The sequence below is a fragment of the Varanus komodoensis genome, unplaced genomic scaffold (assembly GCF_004798865.1).
Source record: "Varanus komodoensis strain SLA01 unplaced genomic scaffold, ASM479886v1 scaffold22, whole genome shotgun sequence".
NCBI classification, from domain to species: domain Eukaryota; kingdom Metazoa; phylum Chordata; class Lepidosauria; order Squamata; family Varanidae; genus Varanus; species Varanus komodoensis.
The window spans coordinates 5,310,507-5,328,884 of NW_025335606.1; the positions used below are offsets into that span (position 1 = coordinate 5,310,507).

At 45.6% G+C, this 18,378-nt stretch overlaps 2 protein-coding genes across 3 annotated transcripts in view; both read left to right on the forward strand.

The window, feature by feature from the left end:
- Positions 1 to 258: 258 nt before the first annotated feature.
- HAUS1 (HAUS augmin like complex subunit 1) lies at positions 259 to 11,746 on the forward strand. Its single transcript, XM_044431283.1, has 9 exons — positions 259 to 320; positions 2,214 to 2,388; positions 2,599 to 2,734; positions 4,140 to 4,274; positions 5,113 to 5,236; positions 7,195 to 7,260; positions 8,792 to 8,863; positions 10,194 to 10,241; positions 11,440 to 11,746. The coding sequence occupies exons 1-9, from the start codon at positions 300 to 302 to the stop codon at positions 11,521 to 11,523; spliced, it is 861 nt and encodes a 286-aa protein (XP_044287218.1). The 5' UTR covers positions 259 to 299; the 3' UTR covers positions 11,524 to 11,746.
- A 2,674-nt stretch (positions 11,747 to 14,420) lies between these two features.
- CUNH18orf25 (chromosome unknown C18orf25 homolog) overlaps positions 14,421 to 18,378 on the forward strand; it is an 81,327-nt gene continuing 77,369 nt past the window's right edge. The window contains exon 1 of one of the 2 annotated variants that reach the window (XM_044431596.1): positions 14,421 to 14,630. The gene's annotated coding sequence lies outside the window, so the exon portion shown is untranslated. The remainder of the gene's footprint in view (positions 14,631 to 18,378) is intronic. The other variant, XM_044431594.1, reaches the window with a different exon arrangement.

Consider the following 18,378-nt stretch of genomic DNA (forward strand, 5'->3'; position numbering starts at 1 on the left):
CCAGGAGGGCTCTTCTCCCTGGATCTTGTTGGAGAGATTTCCGCAGAGGTTGGGTGGCCGTCTCCCCACGTAATTCCCGATCGACGTTTCCGCTGCCCTCTCTCGCTTCGTGCCAGACGCGCTGCAGCGCTGCCCGAGCCTTGGGTTGAGCTGAGCGTGGGAAGCCTCCTCCCTCCCTGCCGGGGGCAGAGCTTTCCATTCATCGCACGGAGCGGACTACACGCCCCAAGAGCCTTTGCGTCCAGTGACGTCATTGGGCGGGACAGTCAGGGAGGCAAGCGGGAGGTTTGCAAGCGAGGATGGAAGAGAAACTCAGCAAGGTAAGCGACGCGTGGGCAGCTCGTGGGGTCTTTCTCGTGAAGGAACGACTGCGTGGCTAAGCGGGAATGGGAGAAAGGAAGCTTGGCGTTGTCCCAGGTTCACACGTTCGTGCACAGACCCACGGGTGCCTTTCCTTTGTGCAGTCACAGTACCCCTACCGCGAGCTTCCCGCAGAAAGCCCCAGGTTCAGAACTGCCTGGAAGATGCTCCGTGTCCACCACCCTGGGCTGAACGGTCAGACTCAGCTCGGCCTGTGTGTTCGCGAAGGCTTCTCCAGTGGGCTGAAATTAGCCGGCTTTGCAGGTTTCCCTTCCCCACGTTCACGGTGCCGGTAAAGTGGCGCAGCTGCCGGACTGACCCATGTTTACATGGCTTCCTTTCAGAACAATCTGCCTACAATGCCTTAAGCGGAGATCAGAAGTTTAAAATCCTGAAATCGGAGCAGGGCTGTGCGAATCAGAAAGTGGTGTGGTGGATTATGCTGCATTGTGTTGACAAGCTGTAGAATTCTTGTTAAATCCAGAAGCTGAACTGCTGAGGGTGGGGAGGGGGATAGTGCAGCCCTGCCAGGAAGGAATGTACCTTGGTAGCCCCCAGCCTCTTTTCTTCTGTGAAGCACTGCAATTAGAAAGCCAAAATCAACTGTATAGGAGGATTGTGGAGGCAACTTTTGTGTCTGTCCTCCCGCTCTCCCTACTGAGGAACTGCTACAACAACCAGGATGGCTTGGCTTAGCAAACAAGCAAGTAAGGGGTGATAGAGCTGTTTAAAATTGGGCATGGTATGAAGAAAGAGGAGAGAGAGACTTTTTCCCCTCTTCCATAATACTAGAACCTGGGCTCATCCCATGAAGCTGCTTAGTGGGAGATTTAGAGCAGGTAAAAGGAAGGATTTCTTCAGAAAATGCACAGTTAAGCCGTGGAACTCACTGCCACAGGAAGTAGTGTTGGCTTTAATATTGAGATTGGATCAGTTCATAGAGGAGGAGGCTGTCAATGACCACTAGCTGTTGGCTCTGTGCCACCTCCATTATCAGCGGTGAGCTGCCTGTATAGAGCAGTTGCTGAGGAGCCTGAGCAGGTGGAGGTCTTGTACTCCCCTGCTTGAGAGGTCCTGGGGGCAGCTGGTTGGCCTCCATGGGAATGGAGTGATGGACTGGATGGACCATTGGCCTGATCCAGCGGGGCTTTTCTTATGATCTTATCGTGCTCCTAAGCTTGTGCAATTGGAGAATTATGGGCATCCCCATAGGATCGTGCCTTTAAAGAAACAAGAGGATGATTTGTTGCAGAACTGGCCTTAAGCCATGCAGGAGATTCTAGGTTATGCAGCTCTTGCCTTTGAAGCAGGAAGATGTTTTTAGCTTTCTAGAATGCTATGAAATAAAATAGTCCTGGTTCTAATCCTTACTTTATTTATTTATTTGTTTTTCAATTTATATCCTGTCTTTTTCCTGCAAAGGACTCAAGGCAGCTTACATCATTCTCCTCCTCCATCTTCTCCCCACAACAGCAACCCTGTGAGGTAGGTTGGGCTGAGAGTCTGTGACTGGCCCAAAGTCACCCAGCTGGCTCCATGGCTGAGCAGGGACTAGAACCCAGATCGTCTGAGTTCCAGTCCCATGCTCTTAACCACTACAGCACACTGGCTTATTAGATCATAGATCATACAGTTAGAAGGGGCCTAGCAGGGCATCCAGTCCAACCACCTGCTCAAGGAAGGACTCAGTTCACCCATCCAGATTTTCACAAGGGCTGATGCTTAGCTTCCAAGATTAGCAGATTATTTGGAAGCATAGCATAATTTATAAGGTCAACAAGGCTGTTGCAGTGGGCAGAATTAACTCCAGCCAAAAAAACTGTTTATGCATCTCTTTCCGCTAATTCTGGCAGGTTGCTTTGTGGCTGAAAAAGACATATGGGGACCAGCCCATCCCCCCATACGAAGCAGATGCGCAGACGGTTGATATTCTACACGAGCTTGCAGAATGCAATGCATCCAGAGATGCAGACGTCAAGCTTTTGATTGATGACCTGAAGCAGAAAGCAGCAGAATATGAATCAGATGGTGAGCCTGGATTTCAAAGCATTCATTCCAAAAACAAAACAAAGTTAATATTTTAAAGAAAAGTTTCATTTCTCTTCCACTTATTGCTAGAAAACACACTAAATACTAAACATGAAGGGTTCTGTTTGGCCTGTACAAATTAATGCCTCCTTCTGTTGTTTTTGGCATACTTAATTTCAAAAAGGTATGGCTCTTATTTTTGTTTTGGAGGAAACTACCTGCAGGATCTTTTGAGGGAGAATCTGAATCTTTCCTTCAGCAGCCTGTCTAAAATCAGCACCAGCTATCTGAACACCTTGGTGGACATAGCTTTGGCTCTGGAAACAAAGGATACTTCTCTTGCAAGGTAACATCTGCTGGTGGTCTCCTTTGAACGTATTTCAAAGACTCTAGTAGTTCCTGGTTTCCATGAAGAATTGCAGCAATTTTGTGAACTTTAAATGTTTTAATGCCTACATACATAATGAGAGAAAAGTGAGTGGAAATGTTCAAAGAACAGCATGTTCTGTTGCTCCAGAATGGCTTCTTCATGTAAAGCGGCCTTTCCCAACCCAACCTGGCATCCTCCAGTTTGGATTGGAAATCCCCCCAACCTGAGCCGGCATGGTCAATAGCTGGAGATGATGCATGTTGTAACAAAACACCTGGAGGGTTTTCAGTTGGGGAAGGCTGATAAAAGCCATCTAAAGCTGCAATCCTAAAAAGAGTAGGAAGTGAGCCCCATTCAAAGCAGTGGGACTTAGCAGTGAATTGGAAGAGAGTTCGGAAAACATTTCTCCTAAGGTTTAGCTGCAATCTGCTTGCCTGAATTTCCACACATCAGTTCTAGGTCTGCTCCCTGGAACAACAGAGATCAAGCGTGTTCTGTCTTCCGTGGGATCATCCTCCTGACATTTGAAGATGGATATTCTGTTGCTCCTTTGTATTATTTTCTCCAGGCTAAACAGACGCAGCGCTGTCAGTACTCCACAAGGCTTGACTTCCAGTCTGTTCCACCGTCCTCTCAGGGCACTTTAGCTTACCCATCTCCTTAAATTCTAGTACCCATAACTGGGCACAATACTCCCGGGTAAGCAACCCTAGTTTTGTGCTACTTAGATATAACTTGTCCTGTTCCTTTCAGAATACCTTTGCCTGTATTAAGGAAAACAATTTCTTTCTCTCTAAAGAGAAAAGCTCTGGAATATCCATTTATGACCTCACTGAACATGATTGCTCTTGGGAGGAAAGTAGACTTGAAGCATAAAAACATGGTTTGATATAGGACTGGGATGCACCTTTTGGAATAAGCCTGCTAGTTTTTGTTCATCTAAATGCAACCTCTTTCCTAGACGTCAATTGTAAGTAGTCTCTTTCCCACACAAGCTGAGTGTCCAGAAGATGGTTCTTAAGTGTATTAAATGGAGAATATCTCCAAGTATCACTAATAGCCAGCAAATTCATGTGAGTCCATGAATCACTACTATAGCTGATAAAGTCCTTGTGAAACTCTCCTCGTTTTGTAGCTGTTATGTATGTGTCCTCTCCATTACATAAGGAAGATGACTAGGAAGAGCCCGGTACAGATCCTGTCCTGGTAACATTTACATTATTAAACCATAGATGTGTACTGCTTTTCAAAAGAAATTAAGGGTGATCCTTTCGGAGAGATTCCCCAGGTGCACGCTGGCAGGTTTTCCATAGCAGTTCTCAAGTCCAACTTTAAATAAAAATAAAGACTGACCTGATTGGCATAATCACATTGTCTCTAGCTTCATTCCTGCCATCAATGACTTGACTTCGGATCTGTATGCAGTGGAGTCAAAAAACAAAGACATGGAGCTTGAACTGAATGGCCTGAGAAAGAAACTCACGTCGGCGCTGGTGCTGGAAAAACGTCTCCAAGAGTAAGGATCTTTCCACCCAGCCATTCTCCAAAAATCTCAAAGCAGCTTGCATAGGGTTTACGCAGCCAGCCAATCGAAAGAGTTGAGCTCTACCATTTGACCTGCAGCCTGTGCTTTTAGAGTCCATGGCTATGACAAAACTGCAGCTTCACACAGCAACAATAAGGTTTCAGGCTGCATGTGGTGCATACCATTTTTGAATGCACCAACCTACAAACCTCTGTGCTAGTTTTTTGTTTTTGGTTGATTTTTTAAGGCATCGAGTAGGGGAAAAGAAGGTTCCAGCCAAGCCTGGTCCATGTTGTATTAGTTTTCTTTTTCAGGGACTTGTTTATAAATGCCGTCCAGCACTTGTGGTCTGAAGTGGTACAGTCCTTACCACCTCAAAATGGTACCATTACATTTTGCTTCATATGTAGACCAGAGCAGCATCTGGTGCTGTCATTGAGTTTTTGCTGTGCTTGTAATGCGTAATGTGTCTCTAATGATAGGACTTGCCCTTGATCTCTTGAAGTTTTGCTTTGGCAAAGCTTGGGGTGGAGGGAGGAGCTGACTCCAGTGGTGGACAAGGTGAAATCAAAGGGAGTGGGACCAAATATAGCCAAAATTCCACAAGTTGTAGCTTGCAACTCTGATTACCAGTAATTCAAACTTCAGGGAGGGATTTCAGCCTTTTAGAAAGGGGGGTAATGCACAAAAGTTGGGAAACCGCCAAAGGATTAATTGGTGGTTGGGAGAAAATGGGGGTGACCAAGGAAGGGGGTACAGCCACCAGGTAACCCCGGAAAAACCAGAACTTTTTATTACTGAAAAGAGACCTGTTTAATTTTATTTTTAGTGACCTCAGGAAAACAGAAGAACTTATAGTAATGGAAAAAGCGAAGGCTGATAGCCGAACCCAGAACTTGAAGTTCCTAAAAGAGAAATCTGAAGATATGAAATGCAGAGTGAAGGCTGCAGAGGTGAATGCAACAAGTCTTCTATGAGTGTTGGCAGAGAAAATGCAATCTGACTAAAATAGAGATGTTTCGGCCACTTGGTTTTGTTAGGACTTCACAGAGTACCACGAGGGTGGTTACTGCTTCACTGGACAATGAAACACAACAAACATGATGAGTTTATAATCTGAGTTGGTCAAAGTGAAGGACAAAAGGAGAGGTGGGGTAATGAAGGGAGGATGTGAGCAAATCCTTTTAGGCCTCTAAATGATGTGATAAACCTCCTTTTTCCTGAAGTGATCAACCTGTGCTTTGGGTTGAGCTGCTTCAGGCTCACATGGGGCTTTCCCTTATGGCGGGGTCTGGGACATGTGCATCTGAAGGTTCCTCTTTTCCCAACCATGGATTATTAGGTCATTTCCCCTCTTTTATGCAGTTTCTCCTCATTTTGAAAGGCTGAAACGCCTCTGAAGGCTTTGTGTCTGGCAATTAGAGCTTTAAGCGGAATGTGCTGCTGTTTTTGGTATTTTGGCCCCACCAACCACTAGCATCTGGCCCCCCTGCATAGGGCTTGTCCAAATGGAAATGTAGCCATCAGATTTTAAAAGATTCTGCGCTCCTGCATTCCTTTTTACCACTGCTCAATTGTTTCTTGAGAGTGGGGGTGGTAGGAGGGGGGGTGGAAGATGGCAAGCGGCAGCGCACAAGCCTCTCCATGAACATTTCACTTCCCTGCAAAGTCAGGTTTTTGATGGGGGAACACAGAATGTGGTGCATGCATGCAAAAAACTGCTGTGGAGTGGCAGCTACCTCTGTTGGAAATGGAGAACTACTTTCTTTAGCTGACAACCATGCTGGAAAATATGTGGCTTCGAGGGCAGTATCAAATACCAGCATTTCCCCAAATAGCTGTTTGTGTTATGGTATAAGTTTTCTGAATCAATGTCAGGCACAGTCCTAATTGTGTGCAGAATGTGTGATGCTCAGTGCTTGGCATCTTCTCTTAAACAATGTGAGAGAGCATTAGGGCTGGGAAAGACTGGTGGATACCGGACAGGCACTGTTGCTGGCAGTACATGGCTGCAGCGGAGGGCTAAGATTACGCTCCTAGGAATGCCTGTTGGAAAAGGCTTGCTTTTGGCAGGTGTGAAAACCCAGAAGGGTTGCTGGGAGAATCCAGAGAGTGGGTGCAGCAATGGTAAAGACCCTGTTGCTAGTCGTGACGGATTGGACCTCTGAAATTCCTGTTGTCACTGGGAGGGTTTCTCCTGATGAGTGCAGCAGTCACGCAGGCTGATAGGGGATCGGGGATCTCCTTAAGTATCCCGGTCCTAAGTATTTCACAGCTTTGGAAACAAATATCAAACTCTTAAGCCTGGCTCAGTAGAATATAGACAGCCAGTGGGGTTCCCTCGGTTTTGGAGTGATGTGCTGGCAGTTACTGCTCCTTTTACTCATCTGTCTCATCCTGAGACATCTGTGTAGGACAGGATAGAACTCCCCATCAATCAATCAATCAATCTGGCTGCACTATTCTGCATTAACTACAATTTCTGGGCCAGCCTTAAAGTCAGCCCCACATCAGGTGCATTGCTGTAGTCTAGTGCTGGATTTACCAACATCTAGACCACGGGGGTCGGTCGATCCCTGTCCAGTAATGACTGTAACTCTGGCCTGTTCCAGCCAGTAAAAGGCACTTGTAGCCAGTGAGTTGACCTCTCTATTCAGCAGTCGTGCTGGATCAGTGAACACCCCCAGACAATGCACCTGCTCAGCCAAGGGGAGTGTAACGCCCTCAAGAGGAGTAACCTGACCCAGTGGGTGAGTAAAGAGCCCATGGAATTCCTGCCGATTCCATTACAAAGGAAAGAGCAAACGGCTCTTTGCAGCTCTTCTTCCTGTGAGTAATGCCGCAAGGCTCGCTGTCTGATTTTTGCCTCTGAATAGTCATTGCGTTTCCCTTTCTATTTTCCTCCCTGCAGGAACAACTTTCAGCAAGTGGGTTGGACGCTTCCCTGACTCATGAGTCTCTAGTGGATCTTTCTGAGGTGGGTGTTACGCCACGGGTACTGACGAGGTTCCAAAATGACACATGCTGGTTGGCATTTAACCTGGGTGGTTTGGGAGGAATTGACATTTACCCAGATGGCGCTCGGATGCGAGTTGGTGAGATGAGAGCCAAGAGCCCCCTTTCTAATTAGCATTTCAGAATGCAGACGGGCTCCAATTCTTACATATTCAAGACATTAATTATACCTGTGAAATTAAAGTAAATATTAAACATACCCCTGGAATTAACTGAAAACAGTATGAGGGAGATGGAGAAAGTGTGGAGACTTGACTTCAAGGAGCTGAGGGAGAAGACTCAATGCAATGTTTAACTGCAGTAATTCCAGTAATTAGTGGTAAGCTTTTACAATCCCACTGAAGAGCCACCATTAACAGATCCCCTCACCTCCGATGGCCCAGTGGCATGCTCAGGCATCTGGCTTCCCAGGACTGGGTGTGATAAAACAGCTTTTTTCTCTGACTCAGAATTGTTGTGGGCTATTGCTTCTCACGGATTGAGGCAAACGTTCACAGAAACCGTGAAAAGAAACAGAACAAAATATGCTGACTTGTATTGTGGAGGTGGGGAGAGAAAGCGATGATCAAGGCACAGCCAAGGCTGTCACTGCTGCATGAAACTTCAAAGAGGTTCACTCAGCCAAATGCAACAGACAATCTAATTTGATGCCTCACTCGTTAGCAGTCAGTCTTACCGAGTTCTGTGAGACTCACAGCCAGGTGTGAATGTATAGGATTGCCACCTAAAATGAATATGGACATTCTGCTTTCACAGGCAGGATGTTTCAGCACATTGCCTGCATTGCCAGTCCCTGGTGGGTTCTCCCTGTTCAGGGGTTCACCCAGCCTGAAGTCTTTCCAAGGCCTGGCAAAGTGGGGAATAACCCAGTGCTGGTGAGAAAAGAAGCCTTCCGTGTTGGTTCTCTCTCCTGCTGCTGAGCCCGCTGGGGTGAAGGAGCATGAGCCTGGGGTAGCTTCCAGTCCTGATCAGAGCATTGCATTGCTTATATTAGTGGTGGAGGGGGGGGGGGCGGGAACGACGACACACCATATGTAGGCATTTTGCTGCTATGGCTTTGAGTTCTGTCTTCAGAGCCAGTAAGATGGACTCTGATGGTTCCAGTCTTCCTCCCAAGGATTTAATCTAAAGTTGATTCAATGCAATGGGTCTTCCTTGTCCTTTCCTCCCTGCATCATCTTCCTGTGTGTACCCCAGGACTGCTCTGAGGAGTCCCCCAACATTTTGGAGCAGATTTGCGGGGTAAGCGCACAGGGTTCTGTGGGCAGGAAAGGAAACTGGTTCCACCAAGAGTTTTCCCTCTGCTTGTAGAACTGCATCACTCGGGCCCAACCAAAGTATGGAAAGGAGATGCATCGATAACATCTGTAATAAATGTTTTGCAGGTTGCTTTGGGTGTAATTTCTGGATTCAGAAGTGTTTAAGTGGATTTTCTTTTTTATTATTTAGAAAAAGCTGTGGTCTGTGTATGGATGACTTTGTTTTGTCCACAGAAATTGGCAGAATTAAAGAAGCAGGCTATACCTTTGAAGAAGAAACTGGAGTCGTATCTGGACCTTACACCTGTAATTCCCCTTCTCTGTTCTTCTGGGCCTTTTTTCTTTGTACAAGCATACTTCATTGATGGGTGGAAGGTAGAGCAACTGATTGATCCCTGTGTGATTCACTGGAGATTGGCAAGGATTCTGACTCCCAGTGATTTACTGTTAGCAGTAACAAAATGCCCCATCTCCACCCCTGGGTGGAAGGTGAACTGCATTAGATTCTGGTCTCAAACCCCATTCCTGGGACTCGGGTTCCTTTAATACCAAGTGTATGTCTTTTGCTGCAGGTTCTTGTGGGTGAATCCTGGGGTTCTAGTTTGAAAAGAAAAGAAAAGTAGATTCCACAAGCCTGCCTACTCTCAGTGAAGCTTGCCTTGGGCTCTGTGGTGTAGCAAGTAATGGTTTTTGGCTGCCTGAGCTGCACTTCTGAAACTTTTCTACTTAGATAGCACAATCGCAATACACCTGGGGAAGTCCTTGCCCCAGGGATTTGGCAACCTAACCTACAATATGAGGCAGAAGGAGGTAAACAGGGAAAGAATATTATTATTGTCATTGGTACTTATTAGATTTATATCCTGCCTATTTCTTACAAAGGACTCAGAGTGTCTTCCCTAATACTTCTCCTCCTGCTCTCAGTCTTATCCCCACAACAACAACCCTGTGAGGTAGATTGGGCTGAGTGTCTGTGACTGGCCCGAAGTCACCCAGGTGAGCGGCAGCTGGAATCCTGATCAGCTGTGGCCCAGGCCTGCGCTCTTAACCGCTACGCCACATAGGTTCTCATGCCTTACATATGCCTTGTATTTCAGTTATGAGTACCTGAACTTTGAAGAGGGGATGAGGACAAAGGGGTGTGCCAGAGGCTTCATGGAATGGGTTTTATTTATTTAATTAAATGCTGTCAAGCCAAAAAGTGCCCCTCTCACCCAGAGCAGGTGCAATGAATTGGTAAGACTGGTAACCGTCTGTGCCTGCAGGTTTATAGTCTAAAAATATATGATAACAGAAAGGGGACGGGGAAGGGAAAGTACCTCGAGGGTGGGTGTGAAGGGAGTGGAAGAAGAGGCTTCTTGAAGATGGTCAGTGCAGCTGTTTTAGGCACACAGGGTAAAGTTGTTCAGGGGAGAGAAAGGCCACATTTTCCCTCTGGCATCATTTTTTTCTCTTCCAAGGAGAGACTTTGGTTGGATTGTGTGCCCAACAAATGCACATTTTAGCTCTTTCAGGAAAAAAAAAGGGGTCATGGTGGCAACACCTTGCAGTGATCTTTGGTGTGATTACAAAAAGGCAGAAAGGAGGACAGGAAAATGCTGAGTCTGTATAAATAGGTGTGTATTGTTCTTTTCAGAGCCCTTCTCTTGCTCGAGTGAAGATCGAGGAAGCAAAAAGAGAACTGGTGGGTCTTTCTTTTCTTATGCATAAAATTTTCTCCATTGCCCTGATGAGTGGGCTGCCTGTCTGGACTGATTTTAAGTGCCATTTTCCTTAAATCGAGCAAGATGTCTTTAGTCCCCTAGTCAACATGAATGTGGTTTCTCTTTTGCAACCAATACCATTTGGTTGGGTTGCTTTTCAGCTGGTGTGGGAATATCTCAGGCACCCTGAAAAGTTGAGGAATACTCCATACAGTCCACTGCTGGCAAGAGCTGGAAAAAGAGATGGTGCCAGGGAACATGCTTAGCTGGGAAACTGAAGCCATTTGTGGGAAGTGGCCAGAGTTGATTTGCCTCCTTGTAGATGGTGTGGAAAGAGTAATGCTGGTTTCCCTCTGAGGTGTAGAACAGGGGAGGAGTTCTGAAGGATGGGGAAGGTAGGAGATCCAAGAGCCCAGGATGCAAGTCATCTTTATATGTTTAGTTTCTATACTGCTCAACAGCCGAAGCTCTCTGGGCACTTCACAACAGCATATTTAAAATTTATATTTAAAAAACAATATAAAGTACACCATTAAAATATTAAATATGCGTTTCTGATCACTAAGGATTGAATTGATAGGACTGCATCCTTAACCATTTCCCTGCATTATGGAAGAAGGTCATGTGGAAATACTGTGGTAGCGCATGATGTCATGACTCCATTGCAAATGACAGCCTGCAGGATGCAGTTTGATGCATGCTTAAAAACATCTATACACTCAAATGTAAGAAGCACCCTGTCTGAGCCTACATTTGGTGTAAGAGCAACCATTACTAGGTTTTTCCAAATTTTCCAAAACAAAAACAAAAAAAAATGCTTGAGAGGGCTTTATCCTCTTTACTTTTATTTTCTCCCTAATTTTTCTGGGTCTCTCCCCCTCCCCTCAGATTTCAAATCTCAGGTTTCTTCTAGGGCTTTGAAGAAACATGGAACAATATCTTTGTATGTAGGGCACTGTGGCAGATCTATATGGCTGCTTGCTCCCCAGAAGATATTAGAACAGGTTGTGTGTGAGTTTGAGCAAATGTAAATGGGGTCACACCCCCTCTTCCCAGTACACTTCAATTTCTAATGCATTTCAACCTTTTGGGGGTGTTAACCCATCCGTGCCATCTGAGGAGCCTTCCTCCGAACCAAGTACTGATTTTTGTCACAAATTTTCCTCATCCTCTTTTCAGGAAGCGCTTGAAGCCGAGTTTTCAGCAAAAGTGGACATGACCTCACGTTCAGTAACTTTGCCTACCAAACACCGGTTTATTTAATACGTCTGCTATAAAAAGGGAGGACAGTTGTAAGTCTGGGGGATGAAAAACTGGTATGTTTTGGTTACTTTCACAGTATATAACTCTGTCTTTTACTTTCATTTTTCGAACAAAAGCACTTGTTTTTTACAAGTATGTAGCTTCTTTATTATGTATATAATTCTGGTTCTGGTTTTATTTACTTGAGAATGTTCACTCTTTCTGAATAAATCTTTACAATAAGCATTTGTTGTAATATGATTTGATAACTGTCCTCAAAGTGGTGCTCTAATAGATAAAAGAGCGGAAATAACCTCAGGAGAAAGTTTCATTTTTAGCTAAAAACACCGTTAAAAAACATTCTGCTCGCCCATTATCCTGACATTTCATGTCCTCAATTATGTGAGATCGCCCTGTCGCTGTTGTGCAATATAGTGGCATCAAACGAGGGCACATTTGGAAAGCAGCGTGGCATGGAAGATGCACAACTAAATTTTAATTTTTTCCTGGGTTATGCAGGTGCTATTGCACAGCTACTAATACACTGCAGTCTTATGAATTTCTACTCCGTTCAGGTATATCTGAGCCAAAATATTTGCATTATAATGATACTGAGAGACATTGTAGAATGGTGGTTAATAATGCTGAACTGGGACTCAGGTGGTCTGGGTTTGAGTCCCTACTCAGCCATGGAGCTCACTGGGCAGCTTTGGGCCAGACACAGCCTCTCAGGCCTACCCTACCTCACAAGGTTGTTGTGAGATAAGATTATGAGAGGAGCATTCTATAAGCTGCCTTGAGTTCCTTGGAAGGAAAAAGGTGGTATATAAATATAAGAAACAGAGGAGGGAATACTTGACATCTTAGATGAACAGTCATGCAATCTATATGCATGTCAATTAACTATCCAAAATTAAACATACTTAAGTAGGGCCAAGTCAACCAATACGCAGTTGCTGATGGCTGATGTCCTGCCCAGGCTGGCTGTAATAACTGGATTCGAGCCCAAGCCAGCCTATCCAATAAAGCCAACATGGCTGGCTGCACTAGCCAAGGCACAATCTTTAGTGTGTTTGGGGGAAGAGGTCTTGGATCCAGAATTTCCAGCAGCCACTCTCAAGCACCTTAGCTCTTGTTGCCCCAACCTTGGATTGTCGCAAAGCTTTGGGTATGGGGTGGTCTAGAAAGAAATAGTGAAACAGGTATAATAATTTCATTATTTGCCTAGCCACCATCCCTTGGGTGCACACCTTAACGAGGAGAGGTGGTTTGAGAGGATCAGGGGAACCAGGACTGCATCCCAAGACTTTGAATGTATTGATTTTTGGCAGAGTGCTACTCTGTCCAAAACAGATGGCGTGCTATCTCATTGGAGAGAGGTGCACCTGCCTTTATATTATAAAATGTGACAGCTTACATGATATCCTATGTCAGGACAGTGTTTCACTTTATTGGCCAAGGCTAGGACTTCCATTGCCTCATCTGATCCACAAGACGGAGCGAGAGGGATGTTTAGTTTATGTATCCTTTCTATTTGTATCCCACCCTTTTCCTTCAAGGCAGCTTCCATAACCCTCCTCCTCCTCCTCTCCATCTTATCCTCACAACAACCATATGAGGTGGGTGAGGCTGAGGATGCATCACCCAGTGAACTTTGTGCCTGGTTGGGGACTAGAACCCGGATCTCCTGGATCCCAGTTCAGCACTCTAACCGCTCCTGAGGCTCTCTAGTTACCAGCCTCACCCCAGATTACTTCTCCCAGGCGATTTCATGTTTAAGCTAAAAAGGATGAGGAACAAGAGAGAAGTCTTGGGAATCCGAGTGCATTGGTGCTGTGAGGCCAAGCAGTCATCTTGTCCGCCACTTTTGGGGTGGTCCTCTAGGCAGGACCAGAAACACCATGTTGCCCCTTCGGCTCGTAACCCCGAAAGCCTTTCCAGAAGGGTACCCTGCAAAGCTGCTTTCAACAGCTGCTGAGGGGTCCAAGAGGGTGACAATGTTGCACTCCCCTGCCTCTCTTCTGGCCTAGTGCAACAAGGCGAGCCAGCACAATCCATTTAGGCCACTCAGGAGGCTGCAGATGCTGAAAGGCCTCAATGGTCAAGTTTCTAGTCCTCAGGTTTATCAGTTTCTGCCCAACTGCTTCCCTCAGAACTGAAATGGTACCACAAGGCCTATCTTTCAGTCTGCCTAAGGGCCTCATTTACTCAAAACTGCTGCTGTTGTGCTGTCAAGCTGTCTTTGATTTATGGCAACCCAATCAATGAATGCCCTTCAAAATGTCGTGTCCTTGACTGCCCTGCTCATCACTGAGGTCTCATTTGATCATGGCTAGTTGGGGCACACCGGGAACTATAGGCCTTCTCTCTGTCAAGACTTGTATAGGACTGTCCCCTTAGCGTGGTTAAAATACTCGATTTTTTTCTTCCTATGGGGGAAAATGCAATTAAGGGCGCAATTCTATGCAAGCCGGGCCGGGAAAAGTTTGCAGAGAAACACCGCCCAAGCTCGCACAGGATGGCGCCTTTGTTATTAGCATGTCTTGCATGTCCTGTGCCGACGACTTTTCACGTGAGCGGCACTCCGACGTTCCACGCCCGCGTGCGGCAGGCAGGGAGGGAGGGGCACCTCCCCGGCGGTTAAAACCGTTGCGAAAGAGCCGCGCGCGGGCGGGCGGCGGCTCGCGGCGCCTTCGGCTTCCCGCGCAATTGCGTCTCCTCCCCCGCCCGCGCCAGCCCCTCGCGCCTGCCGCAGGGGCCGCTAGGGGGCGCGGCGAGGGCGCGCGTCTCCACGCCGGCCGCTCCTTTCCGGCGGCTTCCTCCCTCCTCGCTTGCCGCCGACTCGTTCCGTCGTCGCCAGCCAGCAGCGCCGCGGCTGCCGCCGGAAGTGACGCCAGAGGGAGCTGGAGCTGAGGCGAGCCGAGCGGCCTCCCCTCCCTGCGGTGACATTTCCCCTCCCCGGCTCCCTTTTTCCCTCCCCGCTGTCGCGCCGAGGAAGAAGAGGCGGCGGCGGCGGCCGAAGTGGCAGCGGCGGCAGGGGGAGGAGACCCGGCCCCTCATGCTCGAGCTGGCCCTTTTCGCGGGGCCTGAGGCCGGGAGGAGCCGCGGCGGCGGCGGCGGCGGCCCTGGTGAGTGACCCTTTTTTAATGGGTGGCGTGAAACCTCCTGGGAAACTAGGCCGAAGAGTTGGGACCCCTCACTGGGAGGAGAGGAGGGGGGAGCTTTCCTCTTCGTTTTGTTGTCTCCCCCCATTTTGTGATTAAGGAGTGGGCTGGGAGGGAAGGCTCCTCATTTGGAGGAGAGGAGCGTGTCTTGCCCTACGTTGGACTAGGAGGGGGGAGAATTTGCTCTCGTTTCGTGGTCTCTGCACTATTTTAGGATTAAAAAGCGGGGCTGGTAGAGAAGGCCCGTTCATAGGAAAAAGAGTGGGAGCAAGCTTGCCCTGGTTTGGAGGAGGGGTTGCAAGGAAGATGCCGCCTTCGTTTTGCTGTCCTCCTTCGTTTTGGGATTAAGAGGAGGGCTGGTGGAGAGGGGCCCCTCATTGGAAGGAGAGTAAGGAGTAAATTCGAATCTCAGTTCCTGGATGGGGTGGGGGGAGTTTTGTCTTCGTTTTATTGTCTAACCTTTTACCATCCTGAGGTAAAGGATGGTGAAGAGGAACCGTCCTGCCTTCCTTATCTGTATCTTCTTCCTTATGGTGCATGAGTTAGGGTGGTGTAAGGCTTCGCCCTGCACAAAGCTGTCCAGGAGTTGTAGGAGATCAGGTCTCAAGGGAGCGTCCTGCATAATCCTGCCGTTGTGTAGAGAAACTGAAAGGCTTCCACTTGGGCTCTTTTTTATGGATGCACCTGATACGGAATAATGTAACGTGGTTCTGCTGCTTCTGTCCTATCTGTCTGCTCTGTTGCCCCGTGTTTATATAATACCTTAGACCATGTGAAGATAATGGAGAGGTCTTGTTTCTCTCCTCTTCACCATCTGCCCTCTCTTATTATATTTTAACTTTGATCTAAAGGTGAAAGGGTAGGTGACTGCCCTCTTGCTTCCATTTTTTTGGGGGTGATGGCTTTCTCTTCCATGTCAGGTCTCTCAGTACTTGTAGCTATATATTGAAGGAGGCATATTTTACCCTCTGCAAGATTCTAAACAGACTGTCTCATGAGTGCCATTGGCTTGGCATATATGTATACTTCAGGTTATCCTTGAGTTGTTGGTGAAAAGAGAAAGTTCACGATAGTAGCTGTTAGAGATCAAGACGAGTTAAGGTGAGAAGCCATGAAACTTCCTTTATGGAAAAATATATAATCTTTCATTCAGGGGGGAAGAAGCAGAGATGCCTCTTTTTTTCAATATGTTAGAATGAACATTTTGCTAAAAAACCAACTGCCATAGCTGTAGTAGTGTTGTGGTCTCCAGTGTGGTGTCCACCAGGATCCTAGCCTCTCCTTAGAATTACTTTATTTCTTCCGATTGTAAAAAAGAAATTAAATTATGAGGTTGGTATGCTGCAAAGCAAAGTGCTGCCCTCCAGTGCCATCATTATTCGCATTCAAAGGAGTGTTTTTAACCATCTCTAACATGTGCCTAGGTACTTGGGCAAGTTCTCTCTTGGAAATCAATGTTTCATGACTGGCTGTGATAGCCATAGTACTATTATGGCCATTTTAGGTACATACAAACCTCCATGGCAACATTCTGTGAGAGTATCTGCCAGTCCCAAAAGGTTGGCTATCTCTGACACGGTACAAAGGTAGGGTTTTCTTGGACCTTTTCTACGGGTCTTCTGTGGGTTGGATGACAAAGCAAAACAAAATGCTAGTGAAGATTTAAGCTACAGGAAGATATAACATCTTATTTCTATTTTCTAAGGGAAGTTCAAGTACACACACACTTGTTAATCCACCTGCTTGAAATGAAAATTACTGCAGATTGATTATTTCCCTTATGGCATGATGTGATATATACTGATCTTTTCCTCCTAAAAGACTACAAATTTGTTAGGTATTCACATTTTTACTTCCACCCATCCCCTTTATGCTCTAAATATTTTATTTTTCAGTGTTAGGGAAGATAGAAAAAAACAGAGGTGAAACTGAAAGCAGCTGTCTGGCTTCAAGTAAATACCTCCTTTCAGTCAATTTAATGACAGTGATGATAAATATAGCTGCTTTGAATTCCTTGACCTGGCACATAGCTGCTAAACCTACAAATTAAACTTCACAAAAGCTATCTCATAGTCCTGTGGGATGCTGAGTAAGAATAGTGATTGCTGTAGGTCATTTAATCAAGCGTATTCAGAATGTTGGAGGACGTCCTTTTTGGATGCTCGGAGCAAAATATGAAGTTACTGCTGAGATCATAATTCAGTATCTCTCATAGCAAAGGACTTCTCTCAATGGTCAGAGGGCCAGTATAAGCTTGGAATATAACCAGATTCATAGAAGAGCATGCTATTTTGGAGGTGATGACATGGTTCCAGATGCCTATGCACATTCTTTACTTTTGCTTTGATAGCTTTGACCTAACAAATTAGCAAGATTAGATATCTAATTCTACTTATGGAAATTTTATATTAGTCATGACCACAACTGAAAGTTGTAGCAGCATTCTAACATTTTTTTACTACCCATTTATGAAGAGAAGCACAATCAATGATTGTGAAATTGGTGAAATGATACCCATTATTTTATTACTCAATTTATAATAGCTTATTAATTCATATGCACCTTCACAGTATTTTTTAGACTGTATGGTTTAGTTTAAATGTTTTGGTGGAGAGTTCATATTAATAAAGATTTTACAGTAATAAATGTTAAGTGGTTGTTTAAACAACTAGTGTAGCCTTTAACATTTTTAATGCAAGTGGAATCCTGCTTATATCTGGTGTAATTTTTTGTGAGGGGTGTCTCTGGCTATTAGCCTATATATTATTTGAATGAGTGGGTTTCTCTAGTGATGATCTAGCATAGTTATCAAAGGAGGAGGTACTGTTCACCTTGGAGTGGACCTGTGGAAATCTCAGCTTTTATTTGGTTTCTCTACATTTCCAATCTTTGGAGTACTAGGGCAGAACCTCAACAATATGGCCACAACCATGCATGAGTGGAAGAAGCTTCTCTGCATGGAGCAGTGTTTCTGTGCACTGACTTTCCCTTTCTGCAAAATTCCTTGCACTGCATCAGTTACTGCTGTAGAAGATGCTTCTGCCTTCAGGAGCAGTGGGAAACAAAGTAAGAGAAATCCCCTGTGGGTGAGTGGCACACTCTGTGCAGCTCTTTGGGTGCTGACCTGTGACTGCACAATGTTGAAATGGTTTAGGATTCCAAAGGTAAATGACTTTGGTTTATATATAACCTCTCTTTTTCTCGGGTTGAGAGTTCCTGAATTGTTAATCTCCCTGTGTGGCAGGGACATAACAGCTAGTGCCATATCTTGCTATCTCTACTGTTACCCAGTGCTTAAGTGGTGTTGGTTTATTTATTGAAAACATTGCTGAGGATTTTTGCTGTGGATTTTTGAGACTGAACCTAGGTAGATGCAAACAGCAGATTCACATGCTGTGAATACTGAGGAGAAATTGGGAGCATTGCTATCTGTATAAGATTACAATTTATCAATAGTTCTGTTCAAAAAGATGTTGCAACACTGAAAAATTTTGCTTGTGCTGTCATCTGGAGTCATATTTTCTGTTGATACTGTCTCTGTAAGTTACATAATGACTTTTTAGTTTGTAGTGTGATGGCAATATCATGTTTTCTGATTGTAGGATTCTTTTTTTTTTTTTTTTTTTTGTAATGCTTTAGTTTGTTAGCCTTTATGTCTCAGCAGAGAGGAGTTTTAAGCTGATCCATTCAGGAATGACCAAGCAAGAAACAT

Bases quoted from the DNA above. Each gene is read 5' to 3' on its own strand.
- HAUS1 (XM_044431283.1), top strand. From the start codon at position 300: ATGGAAGAGAAACTCAGCAAG. The intron at 321-2,213 runs GTAAGCGACGCG...TAATTCTGGCAG, and splicing joins TGGAAGAGAAACTCAGCAAG to GTTGCTTTGTGGCTGAAAAA. The intron at 2,735-4,139 runs GTAACATCTGCT...CATTGTCTCTAG, and splicing joins AAGGATACTTCTCTTGCAAG to CTTCATTCCTGCCATCAATG.